Source organism: Trachemys scripta, chromosome 8, assembly GCF_013100865.1.
Source record: "Trachemys scripta elegans isolate TJP31775 chromosome 8, CAS_Tse_1.0, whole genome shotgun sequence".
Classification (NCBI taxonomy): domain Eukaryota; kingdom Metazoa; phylum Chordata; order Testudines; family Emydidae; genus Trachemys; species Trachemys scripta.
Genome location: NC_048305.1, coordinates 51246769 through 51263353, shown reverse-complemented (window position 1 = coordinate 51263353; position 16585 = coordinate 51246769). Strand labels below are relative to the sequence as shown.

Below are 16585 nucleotides of genomic sequence, written 5' to 3'. Positions count from 1 at the left end.
TGGAGGAAAATAATTGACATCATTATGCACCAAACTAGCTTTCTGCAGGACAGTGCCTTGAATTGCCCTCAAACTTCCCTTAAAGAATGCACGTTATTTAACGCTGTTTTTGCATACAGGCATACTCAGGAAAAAGAGGCATCCAAAAATAGGCATTTAAGTGCTACCAGCCCATCTACTATCTCTTCAGCGCTTTCACTCATTTTTCTATCACAGCCATTGCTAAAGCCAGTCACTGCAAGTGACCCCTTCGGTTTCAAAGAATTCTGATTTCTCTTTCTATGACAGACCTTGAGAAATCCACTTTTCCACTCACCGGCAGCCAGCGTTCCTTAGCAACTTCGGGGGCACTAACAATTTCTGGAGAATATACGCTTTCAATGGATTCAGTTAAGGTTGTACTCTTTATGATTGTGAAAATAACATTCCAAATTTGAACAGAGGATTGTCTGCCTAGGTTTGCACACTAACAGCTTCAGTGCCTCTGCTGCTGCTCACAGCTTTTCCAAATCAGTGGCAGTGACCTCACTAACACTGTGGACAGTTTCACAGTTTCTATTCAGAACCCTAAAGATAGCAAATGAAATTTTCAAGAATTGTGTCAATTTTGTGTTGCTTGAGAGAGCCATGAGCAGCAGCAGAGAAAAGGCACTGGAGCTATTCACAGGGCAACAAAAGCAGGGAGAGTGCAGTAGAGACCACCTCCCATCACAGCATTCAGAAGTCACATGGAGAAGGGTAGAGAAGTAGCAGAAACCCTCCTCATACGCAGCCTTCAGAAGACTCCACATAGGGAAGAAGAGATTAAAAGAGATCCTCCTCCTCTCCAACAGCTAGAGGGCTTGGAGCTTCAAATTTCATACACACCTCCTAGCCAGAGTGATATGAAAAATGAAGTCTCAAATATGATCGTAGGTCCTGGCAGTAAGTCCTGCTCTCTCTCCCCCTTCCCGGGAGCCTATGGTAGCAGGAAGGCTAGGTTTAACATCAGGGTGTTGCCTATCAGTTTTTCTAGTGGAACACACTAACTCATCTTTCATATATATCTCTGACTAGCAGTGTCTGGTATATTTTTAATGGACCAAGCTGTCTTCTACTTTTAAAATATACTGTGAAAAACGTGTCATGTCAGGAGGTGCAGCATTTGCTTACTGGTGCATTTCCTTGGGCAGCTGTCAAACCACCAATACACACTCTAATCTAGCTTTGTTGCTTATATCTAATCTATAACCCCCATGCATGTACTGGTCAGGATGCCTTCCAACCCATGATTCTCAGTTATCATGACACAATGTGGAGCCTCTTCTTCCCACAACATTCCTGACAGTCCATGGCCTGGGAAATAACAGCATTTTCTCTGTCTGGAATTATTCAAACTTAGCATTCACCCACTTGCTCAGAAATGTCATACAAAGCTGCAGCTCGTTCTTAGAGCCTTCTTGGTATGTTTCACGAATAGCAGGAACAGAGATATCTTCCGATATTTTGAGACTCCTTAAAGCCAGCCAAAGATGCCCATTAATACTGTCCTTTAGCTCGTGGTCACAAAAGCGGGTCTCTTACCCAACTGGCACAGTGAGACCCAGAGCACTAGTCAAAAGGTGACCCTCACATCAGATTTCAAAAAAATCAAAAACTTCCTCTAGACCTTTCCAAATGGAAGAGAATTAGCTGCAATGTGCCACCCTTGGCAGGGAGGAAAAGAAAGTTACAAAGCAGAAATTTTCAGTGGCTCGTCTGGTCTTGACTTCATCAGTACCACCGGCAGATATCTCTGTCAAAAATGTGACTGTTCTTCAAATGTAAATATTTGCAGTGACCTCTAAGACCAAAACGAATAAATGCTGCAATCTTTCACTGGGTAATACACAGATGAAGAAGTCTCAAAAATGCATCAATAATTATCAGCCTGCAGCCAGAAGCACTTTATTGGACATTGAGTTGGATCTTAATGGATACTAATCACCACTAGAACATACAGACCTCCCCATCTCCAAGGCTTCTTTTGGGAGTCAGGGATTTGCATGCGACATAAAGGTGCCTGTTAGGAAAGAGATGAACTCCAATGGAGCTCAATAACCCACTTTCCCTCAGTGGCTTTATTATTTTTCTTTTAAACAAATTATCTCTCTGCTGTGCTGTTGAAACACATTTTTGTCTATTTTGCTGATACAATCAGAGCAAGTATAATTCCTTCCTCTTCCCCTGCAGTATAAAAGAGTCATCAGTTAGAGTAAAGGTAACAAGTTATCAAAATAGCCTATATTCTTGCTGGAATAAGTCCAGTTCAGTATCTGAGGCTAGGTCTACACTATACACTTACATCAGCATAACTACGTCACCCAACCCAAGCCCACACATCTACACTTTTTTTTTTTTAGCCCCGTAGCATGACCCTGAATCAGCTGACCCAGGCTCTGAGACTTGCTATTGCGGGTCTTTTTTACTGTGTAGATATATCCTTAGTCTCCAGAATAGTTAGTATTAGGCAAATTTTTCAAGCTCTATTTATAAAAAGATCACAAAGGCGTCTTAACTGAATGTAGTGGAAATGGATGGGCTACTAATCCATGGGCATCTAGCACAGGATAGGGAACTTAAGGCTTTGTCTATACTAGATAAGTGCACCAATGTAATGAAATCAATTTTAAAATCAGTTTAGTTAAATTGGTGCAATAGCTATAATTAATGCACTTAAACCAATTAAACCCATACTTGCATTGGTAAGTTATCAATTTAGCTAAATTGATATCAGCAATAGTTAAAAAGGTGTAAGTACAGTAGAAGTACTGTAGAACCCTGTTTAGCTGACCCTCCATTATCCGGCTTTCAGCGCACACAGGTCCAGAAATGGGTGAACACTCCTGTGGCCACTAGATGGCGCTGCAGCCTCGCACTTTCCCATTCTCCTGATTATCTGAATTTTTGATTAATCAATCTGCCCCTGGTCAGACTCCCATTTAGATTGGATAAACGGAGTTCAGTAGTAGGTCTACATTAGGGGTTTGAACTAGTTCAACTACACTGATTTTTAAATCAATGTAGTTAACAAGTTAAGCCTGGTCTATACTGGAAAAGTAAGACAAGGGTAGGTGTCATCCTTGGGACAGGAGATCTGCATAAAAGGTGACATTTACAGTTAATTTTCCATCAGCTGTCATACTATTCATTGTAAAAAAACTCCATAAGTGTGCACAAACTAGGTAAATATAAGCAGGCTTCTGAAGCAAGAGCAAGCAACATAAATACAAAAAAGTATGCACAAAATTGAACAAGTCACAGCAAATTCATGCCTGATGCAGAGGGTTGTATATATCAGAGGAACCCTGAACAGTAAAAATAGGGCTCAGCAAGGTAAGAGCTTTCTTCAGGTTTAAACAGTAGCTTGTTTACAGAACAGACCAAAAACCTGCCCATCCCACGGAGTCCTGCAGCTTCCCTCTCTTGGAACCAACATCTCTGTTTCTCACTGTAGATGCAAGACAAACACTGGCCACTCTTATAAACTTTACAATCTTTTACAGGGATTTCTTTCAGAAAGGTGTAGTAACACATTTCCAAGAACCCCTCCCCCCACAGATTATGTGGTACAGCATATCAAAGTGTTAAGATTGTGTATTCATATTACCATTAATTCCTGTTCTACTGAGGTTTAAGATTTAACCAAATAAATTTGCTCCCTGCTAAAATCTGGCATTTGGTGTATAAGGATTGTGGCCGCAGCATTTAAAAACAAACAAGTCATCTGCCTTTACTTGAGTTATATTGGAGGAAAAACACAGAAGCTTAGCAATTTTCTATATATGAATAGCTCCAAATGCCAGAGGAGATGTCTGAGAGGTCTAAGCATCATGTTAAAATATAGAGCCTCCTTGAAGGCACAGTTCTAATCCGTGCATGGTTGGGCTCAGTTCATCATCATTCTGAGGCAGGCAAACTGCATTCTGTACAGTTTAGGTTTCAAATGAGACTTGAGGGAAAAAACCCAAAGTCTTGTCTCTTTCTGCAGACCCCAACAATATCAGGACACATTTTGCGTCAGACAAGAGCTGGCCTTGTGCTGCACAGCAATTTCATACTGCCATCTATACCAAGAGTTACTGCGTTTCAATGGAATACAATTTGTAAAGCATTTTGGGACTAAAAGGTGCTATACAAATTTAATATTTTCTAAAAACAATAAGAAATTATAAATAAAAAGTCAATAAGGTTTAATTAACTTCCCTGTGAATAACTGCAGTTCAACTACTTACAGCTGATAATCACAGCAATAGATGACAGTGAATCAGTGCACCTGACTTTCACACTTTGATTCCAATCTGTGCTACATCAAAAGTTGGGTGCTCTGTCTAGGCTTCAGCAGACCCTTGTTCGTGTCATTAAACTAACCTCGGAGTTTTGCAGTCTCAGCTCCTGAAAGGTTTATGCATTGTGGAGTGTTACTAACATTGTTGCAGGTCAGAACTGAAGTGCAATAGGAAAGCCTTGTGGCTGTATTTGCACAATACCCTTCTGCCGTATATGTGGTGCTAGTCAATTCTCTCAGTTCAGTATTGTTAAAATTCACATACAGAAATGTAGTATTGTGCTTAGTGCATTGATTTCATTAGAACTTATACTGTATCTATTGGAGATCTCTCAATCCAGGCTTACTACATTTTTGGCATATAAGGTTTGTTTTACATACACACTTACAAGATGCTAATTAAAAAAAAGAAATACCAGAAAGTCCATGCTCTCTCGCTCTCTCTCGCTCACATGCACATGCACACACCAATTTGACAGAACCAAAGCTGAAGTTCCCATTTTTTTACTGCCCCAACCAGACACTTTGTTAGCTGACAGGAGATGGACATTTTGCACATGCCAACAAGGCACAGAAGGACAATTCTGTTAGGAAAAGTCTTTCATCAAGACAGAATATTCGTGGAATACAGACATGGGGAGCTGTATGCTGCAACTCCCCACCTTCACTTTCAAACGGATATTCCTCACAGGCAAAGTCCGTTTCAGCATATTGTCCAGTTAGAAGGCATGGTAAGCCTATTTCTTCAAAACATCTGCCCCTTTCTTAAGTATGCCATTAGCTCAATGCACAGATTTAACCCAAACTGGTGCATTGCAGATTCCTTCACTGACCAGGTCACAAACAGCACTTCTTTTAAAACTGAGGTTTTTTTCCAGTCATGAAAAAAGTTGTATTCCTTTATCACGTAATCATTCAAGACACTTTATTGCACAGAAAGGACTGCAACAGACTGGTTCACACAGTAAATGTATTGTCTAAACAGGTTTATTCCTCCATCACAGAAAGTATTCATCTCATCTGGAACATGCAAACAGCAAGGCTCGGTTCTGATCATTACAGATACAGAGAATATTATGGATGGGGAACAGCAGTTACAGAATTAATCCTAAACATCATTCTTTAGTTACTGTTCTCTCCCGCCAAGTTTTTTACCTGAAGGAAGAACATGGACTGCGTGTTTCCTTGGTGCAATCATCCTCCAGCTAGAAGTCCTGAGCAGCAGCTTGCAGAAACTGATGGTGGAGGCACATTCCAAGGAGCAATCAAAGTATTACTTAACTAATGTTCTGTTGCTCACACCATTTCCAAGCCCGTGGACACATTCTTTCAAATAGTATTGAGAAAGGATTTCTGGATTGCTGACTAGTCACCTGATGGTATTTTCACCTGATTCAGTACCGGATCTGGCACCAAAACAGACTGATGCCTCATTTTTACCACTTCTCCCCTTGCACGGTGGATCAGGTGAAAGTGGAATTTTCACTGTTAAAATGAGTTCCACTCTGAGTAATTCACATATGAAAACATCACTAGCTCAGAAAGGATCAATTTAAAAATCCATCAACTGTGTGTGCGCTTGGATGCTTGAACTGGGGGACAAGGAGTTAAATATAAAATCTGAATGCAAAAATATTAGCTTCAGTAGATTTCACACTTTTGGTTTTTCTGGGTCCTCTGTTTGGGGGCTAAGACCAAAAATTTTAGCTCTAGTATGATGAGGCAGACACCTTGATTAAGGACCTCAAATTAGCTTGGTTTTCATAAATGCCAAACATCCATTCCTTCTGGTTGCATCAATGGTAACTGCAGGTGTTTGGTCTAACTTTAAGCAATCAAGTTTGAAAATTCTGGCTAGGGGATCTGCCTGGGACCCTGGAGTCTAGCAGGTCAGGTGACCTGGGCTCTAATCCTGGTTCTGACATTAACATTGCTTGATATGGGCACATCAGATAGTTCAGCCTCAGTTTCCCCATCTATAGTACAGGGGCAATGATATTTAATAACTTAATAGGAACACTGTGAGGGGTATTTAGAATCCCATGTCTACTACAATGGGACAATGCATCAGCGCAAATGACAACATGACATCTTTTTGATACGCTGTGATGCAAGGCTCTTTGCACTAAATAAATCCACAAAATTTGCCATTTTTCCATCCTCCTCACACTGCCTAGCTTGTCCACCTGCCAATTTTGCCTTCCTTATCCATATCAGTTTTCCTGTTTTCTCCCCACAGGAGTTCAGTAGGTCTCCTGCACCTGCTCTCACCCTACTGCTTATAAGAGAGGGTGCAAGGGGCAGGGAGAGGGAGATCCTTCACAACCAAGGATCTTCCTACAGACAGGGCAGCAGAAAGGGCTGAAGCACTGTCTAAGGAACTGTGTAAGGGGATGGGGAGGACCCATTATGCAGAACTCCTCCCTTCTATAGGAATGAAACCCTGCTCCTGGGTAGCTTAGCTGCAAAACAGGGGAAGATAATTATTTCAATTGTTTATATTATGGTAATACAGAGAAGCCTTTATTAAGGCTCCACTGTGCTAGACACTGTACACATATAAACAAGACAGCTCCTGCCCCACAACACACACACACTCTCTCTCTCTCTCTCTCTCTCTCACAATAGGTGGGCAAATGTTACATATAAGACAACAATGGTGGGGTAGGGGAGAGAGACAGGGTAAAAGGTGAAGCCACCACAATAGGCACCAGTATCAACACCAAATGCCTAACCATTGTAGAGATATTTGTAGGCATCACAACACAGGTGAGATTTATGGAGGGATCTGGAGGACAGCAATGCTCATTTCTGGGAGGATCTCCTCCAAAAGGGATAGAATGGGTGAAAGCACAAAGGTGCTTGAATGGGTGGGAAAGGCTAACAGAGGTGGGCAGGGAGGAGATGGGAATTAACAGCTCAGTAATGTGCAAGAGTTGACAGATCTGGCACGGCTGCATCACAGAGCGACTTAAAGTTAAAGATCAACAGTCTAATTGACAAGGCGGTGAAAGGAAATCCAATGGAGGAACTCAGAGTGAGGAAGCTAGCTGCTATGTGGAGCTCCTAAGCCTTCCAGCAGTGGCAGTCTCAGTCCCAGTCCGCCAGACTTAGTCTGTCCCTGCAAGCCTCTGATTGCTTCCCCCAGCACAGTGTTTCAGCCCTCCACACATGGGCATAGCCATTGCTCACCTAGCCAGTCACACAGAACAATAAGCTCCTCTCCTGCAGAAATGGACCGTCATTTCCTGGACTTCAGACCTGTGAGGGAGGGGTAGGCACTTGCTATGCAGAACTGCTAGTGCAGGATCTCCTGATGAGCATTTAGCTTACTTGCCCCAGGACCTCTTATGATTTGTGGCCATTCTGTCTCCCCACCCCCTCCCTTCAACAAATTTAATATTTTAATTGTGTGGTGAACTGTTTGAATGTTATTGCCAAGGGTGGGGAGGTGCAGCATACAGCTCCCCATTAATCTTATGTATACTGAATGATTTCACAACTAGCTAACGTTGCTGCATAATTCTCATTGACTGCAACAGAATGTAAGCATGTACTTAAAGTTAATCACATGCTTAAGTGCCTTACGGGATAGTGATGATTTAAGCACATGCTTAACTATTATCAATTCTATGTATTACAGTAGTACCTAGAGACCCCAATTGAGAGAGATCACATTGTAGTTGGCACTGAACAAACCAAACACTTAGTGAAGGGCAGCCCCTGCTCCAAAGAGCTTACAGTCTAAGTAGATAAAGTGAAGGAGAAGAAACTGTGGCACAGAGCAGTGAAGTGACTTGCCCAAGGTCACACAGCAGGTCAGTGTCATAGCTGGGAAAAGAACCCAAGACTCCCAAGTCCCAGTCCAGTGCCCTATCCACTGGGCCACCCTGCCTCTCACATGCTTCAGGTGCTTTTGTTGAATCAGGGCCATAATTCAGAGTAGTTCCACGGCGTAAATCAGAAGGCCTTGTTATATAAGATAGATCTGATGCAGCATATAGTATTCGGGGCCCTAAGCATAGCTAAATTCCATTAGCCTATAGAAGTATTAAAGCTAGTGACAATGACAGAAGTGGGAAAGCCACTTCTAGCATCATTCCCATCGTCTCTCTCCTCTCCTGCAACATTTTGGAATGCAGGAATGTGAATTTGTGGAGCAGAAGTGGCTTTGCAAACATCTGGACAACTGACTGAAGCATCATTTTGCCCCCAAAATGCAAAATTTCCTAAGCGTGCTTTGACTTTGAAGAAGTTCCATGAACCAAAAAACAGACAAATGTTATGAAAAAGAGTTTAAACAGATATACAGAGGAAACATCAGTGTCAGCATCCAGCAACAACAGGTACACTAACATCAATTAGAGGGATTCCACTATATAAGGCAACAATGAAAACTAAGCAGGAAATACCGTTACTTGGACCTAAAGAAAGTACCCTGTAGATGGACCTGCTTCCTGCTTGTAGAGCCAGGAATCTGAGATAGACCCAAACCAAAACCGCAGGTTTGGACACTCCTAAATATGAGGGGGTTAAAATATCTATCAGTATTTGACTCTTACCAAATATGAGGGTCTTTGGCCTGCAAACTTGGATCTGATATTTTGATTTGGACTCATCTCTATTAGCAATATTGATCCTACACAATTGAAACGGCAAACTTATGCCAGCATTCCATGGGTGTTTTACTGAGGAAAAAATACTGTACACATGCCCAGATGACTAATCAAACTGCAGTTTCTACCACTACAAATTTTTCTATTTCCACAGACTCTTGTGTTCTCTCATTCTTGTTCCCCTAAATTCAGTTTATAGATTTGTATATGAAGCATCCTAGTTCAGTAGCTATTGGGGCAAGTGGAGAATCTAAGTCACATCAAGTCAGGCATGTTTTAGTTATCAGCCAGAATCTTTTCTATTTCTTAGATTTCCTCCCCCCAACTTCCCTGTTCAGAGCACTGAAGCACCAGACTCATTTACAACAGCTAGAAAGCAAGAGGTTAGACTGTTCCTGCCCTTTTGAAAAATGTAAAACAGAAATTTGATGGTGGTGGGTTGGGATGCTGCAATCTCACATTCAGAAACCCATTTAAATCACAAATGAAATGAACGTAGGAAATTAAGGGTAAATTTTCAAATGCACCTAAGTTATTTAGGAGTTTAAGTCCCATTTGAAAATGTGACATAGGTACCTAACTGTCTATGTCACTTCTGAAAAGGCTATTTGGATACTTTTGAAAATATTATCCTTAATCTCTAGTCATAAAACCCCAGAGTTTGGCACAATGAGGCAGCTTCTCCCATCTGGGAAAGGGTGAGATAGCAAAGGCTGAGGTGTATGTTTAAAAAGGTGTTGGAATCTACACAGCCTATTCATGCTTGACCTGCCTCTCTAGCCAGTGCTATTAATCCCTCTTTTAAAGAGCACCAAAATTCAGAAAATTCATAGATAAAGATAAGGTACTTTGCTTCAATAGGTCCAAATCCAATAGTCTTTAGTTTCTATCCTCCAAAGGACTTCATATCTCAATGGATTTTCCTCATTTGCATCAATTACAGCTTTTCTAAGCACCAAGGAATCTTGAGAATCAACTTTGTTTTGTCTTGCTTCCAATTAGATTTTACAGACAGACTGTGTTGTTACTAATTACAGGTTCTCCCTGGTATGGTAATTCTTTCCAGATAACTGAAGCACTAATTAGAAGAGATTTTTGCCTTTTCATTTCCCACCCCTTGGAATACATTTGACAGATGTTGTCAAAACAAGGTTTTTCTTCAAAATGCCACAAAAACTACCCCCCAAATTATATCTAAACTTTGTAGATTTTATTTTGTGCAGTGGTTTGTTTTGCATTTGATTGTGTGTATGTTTGGGGGACAGGAGAAACATAGGACCCCTACTAGAAACAGATCAGTGATTCTGTGCTAATGATCTGGCACGTGTTATGAATCAGTGAAATTAATTTAGGCTCTTTCTGTATGGTTGATTTATAAATACCAATATGTAATTATAAACCATGAGAAATTACTAAGAACATAACCTTTCTAAAGAAGAGTTATAAGCTACCGAATGACAGGACCTAAAGTAATTATAAGGAAAGTAACAGTAAAAGAGGAAATTAAGAAGATACACTAATTCAGCCTGCTTCATGAAACTCATCCTTAAACTTCCTGTGTGGGTGCCAGCACTGGAGGCTCATATTGCTCACCATATGAAGATTAGCACATCAGAGACTTATGTTTTAGTGGACTGGTGTTAAACAAAACAATGGTTCATTTTTAGCAGATGAAACAGTATGATATTTAAAATGGAACTACCTCTGAAGCTATGTGCTCCCATGGGTGAGATCCTAGTGCGTAAGGGAGATATTGAGGGTCTGCCCGTCCCCTCCATAAACAGTTTTTAATACCACACACAGCGTTATTCATTAGCTATTTTCACAGCGGAGTTTAACTGGTTTTAACCTAGCGCAGGAAAGCCTTAGTTACACACAACCTGTGTAAAACAAGTACATAGAATAACCATGTGCAGTCTCTGCATAAATTGGGTAGCTTTCCTTTCAATAGACATTCCTTTAATATTTAGGATGAGCCAGAGGGTGAAGCTTTTTACACGCAACATACTTCTATGCATTATGACCAAGGCTGTGAGTTTGTCATGGAGGTCACGAATTCCGTGACTTTCCGGAATCTCCGTGACTTCTGCAGAGGCTGGCCTGGGGGCCGCCCGAGCAACTCAGGCAGCCCCTGGGCTAGCCGCATCAGCTGCTGCTGGGGCAGTCTCTGGCCACCACGCTCCCCCTCCCCAGCAGCAGCAGGAGTTTGGGTGTGGGAGGGGGCTCAGGGCTGGGGGTTAGGGTGCAGGAGGGGGTGAGGGCTCTGGGCGGCGCTTACCTTGGGGGGCTCCCTGGAAGTGGAAATATGTCCCTCCCTCCCTCAGGCCAGGAACCGCAGCCAATGGGAGCTGTGAAGCCAGCACTCGGGGCAGAGGCAGTGCATGGACCGCCTGGGAACTGAGCGAGGGACACATATCGACACTTCCAGGGAGACACGCGGAGCCGGTTAGGGTAAGGAGCCTGCCAGCCCCACCAACCCCTCCCCCCAGCACCAGCGGGGGTCCCAGGCCGCCCCCCGCACTCTAGCACCCAAGGGCCGCCTCCTCTCCCCTCCCCCCCAAGATTTAGGAGGGTATACCGTACAAGTCATGGACAGGTCACAGGCCCTGAATTTTTGTTTACTACCTGTGACCTGTCCATGACATTTACTAAAAATACCTGTCACTAAAACATAGCCTTAATTATGACCAATCCATTGATTATTGTTTTTGTTCTTTTCAAAATAAACAAGATGCCCACCTTCATGTGTGTTATCTTTGTGCCTGCAACAGATCTGCCCTGGGCTTCAGTTTCTTATCTATAACATGGACAATATATAGTTACATACTTTATAGGATTGGTGTTAGGATGTTTCCACAGTGTTCTGATCACAGACAGCGGTATGAATCCTAAGAATCAGTATTATTCCTAGTCATGAACTGAGCCCAAAGCATATGCATGGTCTCATCATATAGTAATATAACAATGTTTTGTCAATTGCTAAAGTCAATGAAAGGATGGTTCAGTACAGTATCTGAATGTGTTCTATAAAGGCATAACTGTAGCACTGCAGTTAACTGATTACATAATGATTCTCTCATTTCTTATAGTCAAGCATGTACAGTAGCCTTACTTATAGGAAAAAAGCAAATACCATTGCCATCCATTAACCTTCATAATAGATCCAGCACATCTCTGGATAGTAACTTCAGACACTCTCATAAGCTATAACGTCTGCTGTTCCCATGTCAAACACATACTTCCTTAGGACTAGCTAGATACTCTAATCTGCTCCGCACAGCAATTTCATTGCTGGATAGTTTATCTGCCCCATTGTGCTTTATAGCTTTTAGTGTCCATTCAAAGACTATTTCAGTCCAGCTGTTATCTGTATTGCTGGTGATACACTCTGCCCATTGCCATCTGTTTCCTTTTCTTTACAATCATTCCCAGTGCTTTACTTCATTGGTTTGCCCTCTAGCTCACTGTCTTGTTCATAAAAATATACTTCTCACCGTTCTCTCTACACCACCCCAGCTTCTTCAATCAGCAGGTATTTTGTGATGACTGATAAACCATATCTCTAGTCAGCGTGTGAAAAGTAAACAAAAGGAACCTGATCTACTGCAGAGTGATCAGACATTAAAACCTTCCTACTCATCCATCATCTCTCCCCTTCAGTCATGATCTTGTTCTCCGTGTCTTTCCTTCTCCCCTCCCGCTCTGTGTGCCCACACCTCTTTAGCTACTAAATTAGGTGACCTATATGGTCCAGCAAAATTTTTATTATAGTTGTATACAAAATATGTAAAAAATTGTCTGACTATGGGTTATTGTGTACTTTTCCTATGTACTTTTAATGGATTCTTATCTGGCATAAGATGCTACATGTGTATCTAAGGGTGTAGGGGAAAATATATTCTATTATTTGAGTATGTGATCATAGAATTACAATCTGTATTATAAACACATGCACACAAAGAAGCAGAGTTAAATTTGCATTAGCAATCTCAACTTTGGCATTCCAGACTTTCAGACTTGCTTAATGGTCAGGTATAACTTTCTTTAAACTTTTATTATTATTAATTATTATTATTATTATTAAAAAAAAAGATTAGGAGTTTCATTCCTGAAGACTTCTAAGCACTTCTGGCTTGCAACAAATTGTGTGTACACCTCTACCCCGATAAAACGCGACCCAATATAACATGAATTCGGACATAATGTGGTAAAGCAGCGCTCCGGGGGGGAGGGGGGGGACTGTGCGCTCCAGCGGATCGATAGAACGCAGTTTCACCTATAACGCAGTAAGATATTTTGGCTCCCGAGGGCAGCGTTATATCGGGGTAGAGGTGTAATTTCCATTATCTGGAAATAAGTGTCTAAAAACCACATTTATATTATTCCTATTCCTACACATTGACATCTTCCCTTTTAAGTTTCTAAATTGCATTTCTCTTCCAAACCCCTAATGCAAGACCGAGAAAAAGCTCAAACTCCCTCCCACCAGGAAATTTGTTTTCAGGAAGAAAATGTGAGGTAGAGTGCTTCACAAATACAGCCTTAACAGCTATTGAAACTGCTATACTGCATCTATACCCAGGAAAAAATATCTATTTTAGAGCATTTTATTATCCATGTAATTATAGACTAATTTTTTTTTTAAAAGCACACACCTGTGAGATTAAAACCCCTCTTATGTATGCTTCATATTTACATGAAGTCACTATCCTACTTAGTTTGCTGCTTAGAGCTGTACCTGCAGCCTCTTCTTGCAGCTCACTCTCTTTTAGGATTGCAACTTTACAGCTGGGCAAAAGCAGAATTCTTCCTAGCCCCATCAGCAAGAGACAGCCTATTGCCGAGCCATGCTCTTTCACTAGTTGCAGATGGAAACAAGAATTCACTTTGTACTATTGCTGCTTCCTTCCACTATCCCTCACTGCTCCTGGCTGACTGAAGAGGAGAGAGAGAACATGGGGAACTGGGCCAAAATGTGGCCTTGTGGAAACCCTATTATCACAACTGCTCTTCTATTTTTCAGTTTTCCTTAGTGCCCTCTAGTTCTGTCTCCTTTGATTCATTTTTCGAAAAGTATGATTATAACCAACACTGGCACAGCCCCTTGCTAACAACTTGTTGTTTATTTGGGAAGCCACCACCTTCAAATGGACAGTATTTCTGATAGTGTGTAATCAGGTATGGAGATTAGGTGTAGCCCAGTAGTCACTAAAATACAAAGCCAAGGAACTTCTAAAATGCTTAAATAAAGTAAATCATAACCAAGTAAAAGCTCAAACAAACAGCCAGGAGGAGCCACTTAAAACGGTCTGTAAAGCATGCAGCACTATTGACCTGGGCTCACAGATTCACAGTTATAAATCCAAGAGCTCCTTAGTATCCTCACAAATACAGTTATAAGCCTCCGTGCCATGCAGTATTCCCTCCCAGGACTCAACAGTAACCTCACTAATGTTCAGATAAATCCTAACACACTGAAGTCACTTTGTTATCAGGCAATTATACACAATGGTCACTCTCCTGTGACCTCTGCTAACATTTAGCTGAAATGCTATTGATTTGAGCAAACTGACGACAGCAATGCTGGATAAGAAACAATTTCTTTAACACAGAGAAATAATGCATCTATAAATTAAAATTAGTACATTGCTTTTCTAATTTTGTAACTTACCAAGCTTAGTGGCTCCCTCTGGTGGATATTCAGGAAACTGACCCTCAGATGGGACGCTTACTGTACGTCGCAAGCACCGCCCTTTGGTAGATTCTGCCTGCTGCTCCTGTACCCCCTCCACAGGCATCTACAGAAAAAGATACCAACATCTTTAATTTGTCATTATATATTTCTTCTAATACTCAGTCTCAATGAGATTTGTTTAATTTTTCACTGATCTGGCAATAATATTCAGACAGGATGCAGCAGATCCAACCTTACGACAAAATTCTGGAGAGGTTACAATCCAGAAAAGGGGAAGTACGTTTATTATAAAAGAAGTGAGCTACCAGGAAATGCAACTACGCAGAGAGACTTGTGCATAGCACACAGAGGTACACGTGTCTGTGCCAAAAAGACACCAAGCAACAAAAACAAACAACATATACAATTACAAGGTAAATCTTGTACCTGGAAACTGGTTTTCCCATTACTGAGGGCCAAGAGCCATTGGTCTGAAGTGCTATTCATTTCCATACTGTTAAAATCAGGCAGAATTTACTAATCAGATTACAAGGCTTCTTAAACCCAAGGCCTCGAGACTCTACAAAAGCATGAAGTAACTACTGCCAACAAAGAGACACAGTCATTACAATCAACTATAACAGAGGACTGGAATCAAGATACTGTACTTGGATAGATGGACCAATGTTCTGATCAGTATGGCATACAAAAAGGACAGAGGAACTTTTGAATGAAGGTTGTTACTGATGAGAAGGAGATGGAAGATGCCTGAAATATTTTATGAATATTATATATACATCTCTGTGTTTGATTGTTATAGCATTTGCTACATGATTACTAAGGGTTAATGCAGGCTTATTCAGATTTATTAATTGCTAAAGGTTATACATGGGTTAGCATGCACACAGATAAGAGTGTGGAGAAACTTCTGATAGCCACCCATTTACCAATAATTAATGGACAACACAGAATCAACTGCTTGGAACTCTCTCCCCCACCCCCTGCATAAATTGGTTTGGCCAAGTTCAATAGAGGCAGGGAGACAAAGAGATTTGGGACTGATGAAAGGTCTGTCCCTGAAGACAGAGAGAGAGACTCAGGGACAGTGAGGAAGCAGACTGAACCTCAGTTCCCAGATGTGGAGGTGTCTGGATAAGCCAGATCTACCTAAGCTTTAGGTCAGGCCAATAAGAGATATGTGTGCAGAGTGTTGCATTACTAACCCTTTGCTTTTGTTATGGTCTGTTCTGGCTATTGAGACTGAATACTTTGTTTTGAAAAAGGTCACAGCTCCTGAAGAGAAAACTGGCAGGGCTCTAACCCAGTCGGGTCTGCTGAGGAAGTCAGTCAGTTCACAGGGTGCTATATCCCATGACCCAGTCTGAGAGTCAGGGAGGAATTCCACAATTTTCCCAGAGAGATGAAGGCAAGAAGAGGTCTATCACCTGCAGGGTTGCATTCAGAGTTACTGAGAGGCTGAAAATGCAGCTATCCCTGAACCATGACAATTGGTTCCCTTTGTTGGACTACCCCCCTACAATAGGTAGACTGCTACCAATGTCTGTATTTTCAGTTGCTTATATATTTCCATTATAGCCCACTATTTTCAGTTATTTAGATATTTCCTTAAGTTTCACTGACTGGGCTGAAATTTTCTGTATCTAGTTTCTCCATAAGTTTGAGAAAACTTTTGAGCTATAATAGACGATAAGGAGAGTGAACAAAATTGTTCCTCAACAATAGGGTTACCATAGTTAACAAATTAAAAAAGAGGACCCCCTGGCCCCGCCCATTTCCCACCCCCAGCCCCGCCCCAACTCCGCCCCTTCCCCGCCCTAACCCCGCCCCCTCCTCCCTCCCACTCTCAGCCACGCGAAAAGGGCTGCCCGAGCGCTACCGGCTTCACAGTTTGCCGGGCAGCCCCAGACCCTGCGCCCCCAGCTGGCGCTTCCCCAGCACAGCTGGAGCCCAGGAGGGGAAGCGCCCAGC

At 41.8% G+C, this 16585-nt stretch overlaps 1 protein-coding gene across 8 annotated transcripts in view; it reads right to left on the bottom strand.

Moving 5' to 3' along the window:
* RASAL2 (RAS protein activator like 2) overlaps window positions 1–16585 on the bottom strand; it is a 272884-nt gene that overhangs the window by 99574 nt on the left and 156725 nt on the right. For all 8 annotated transcript variants that reach the window (XM_034780315.1, XM_034780316.1, XM_034780317.1 and 5 more), the window contains one exon: window positions 14594–14720. In XM_034780315.1, the coding sequence (XP_034636206.1) occupies window positions 14594–14720 (127 nt within the window). The remainder of the gene's footprint in view (window positions 1–14593; window positions 14721–16585) is intronic.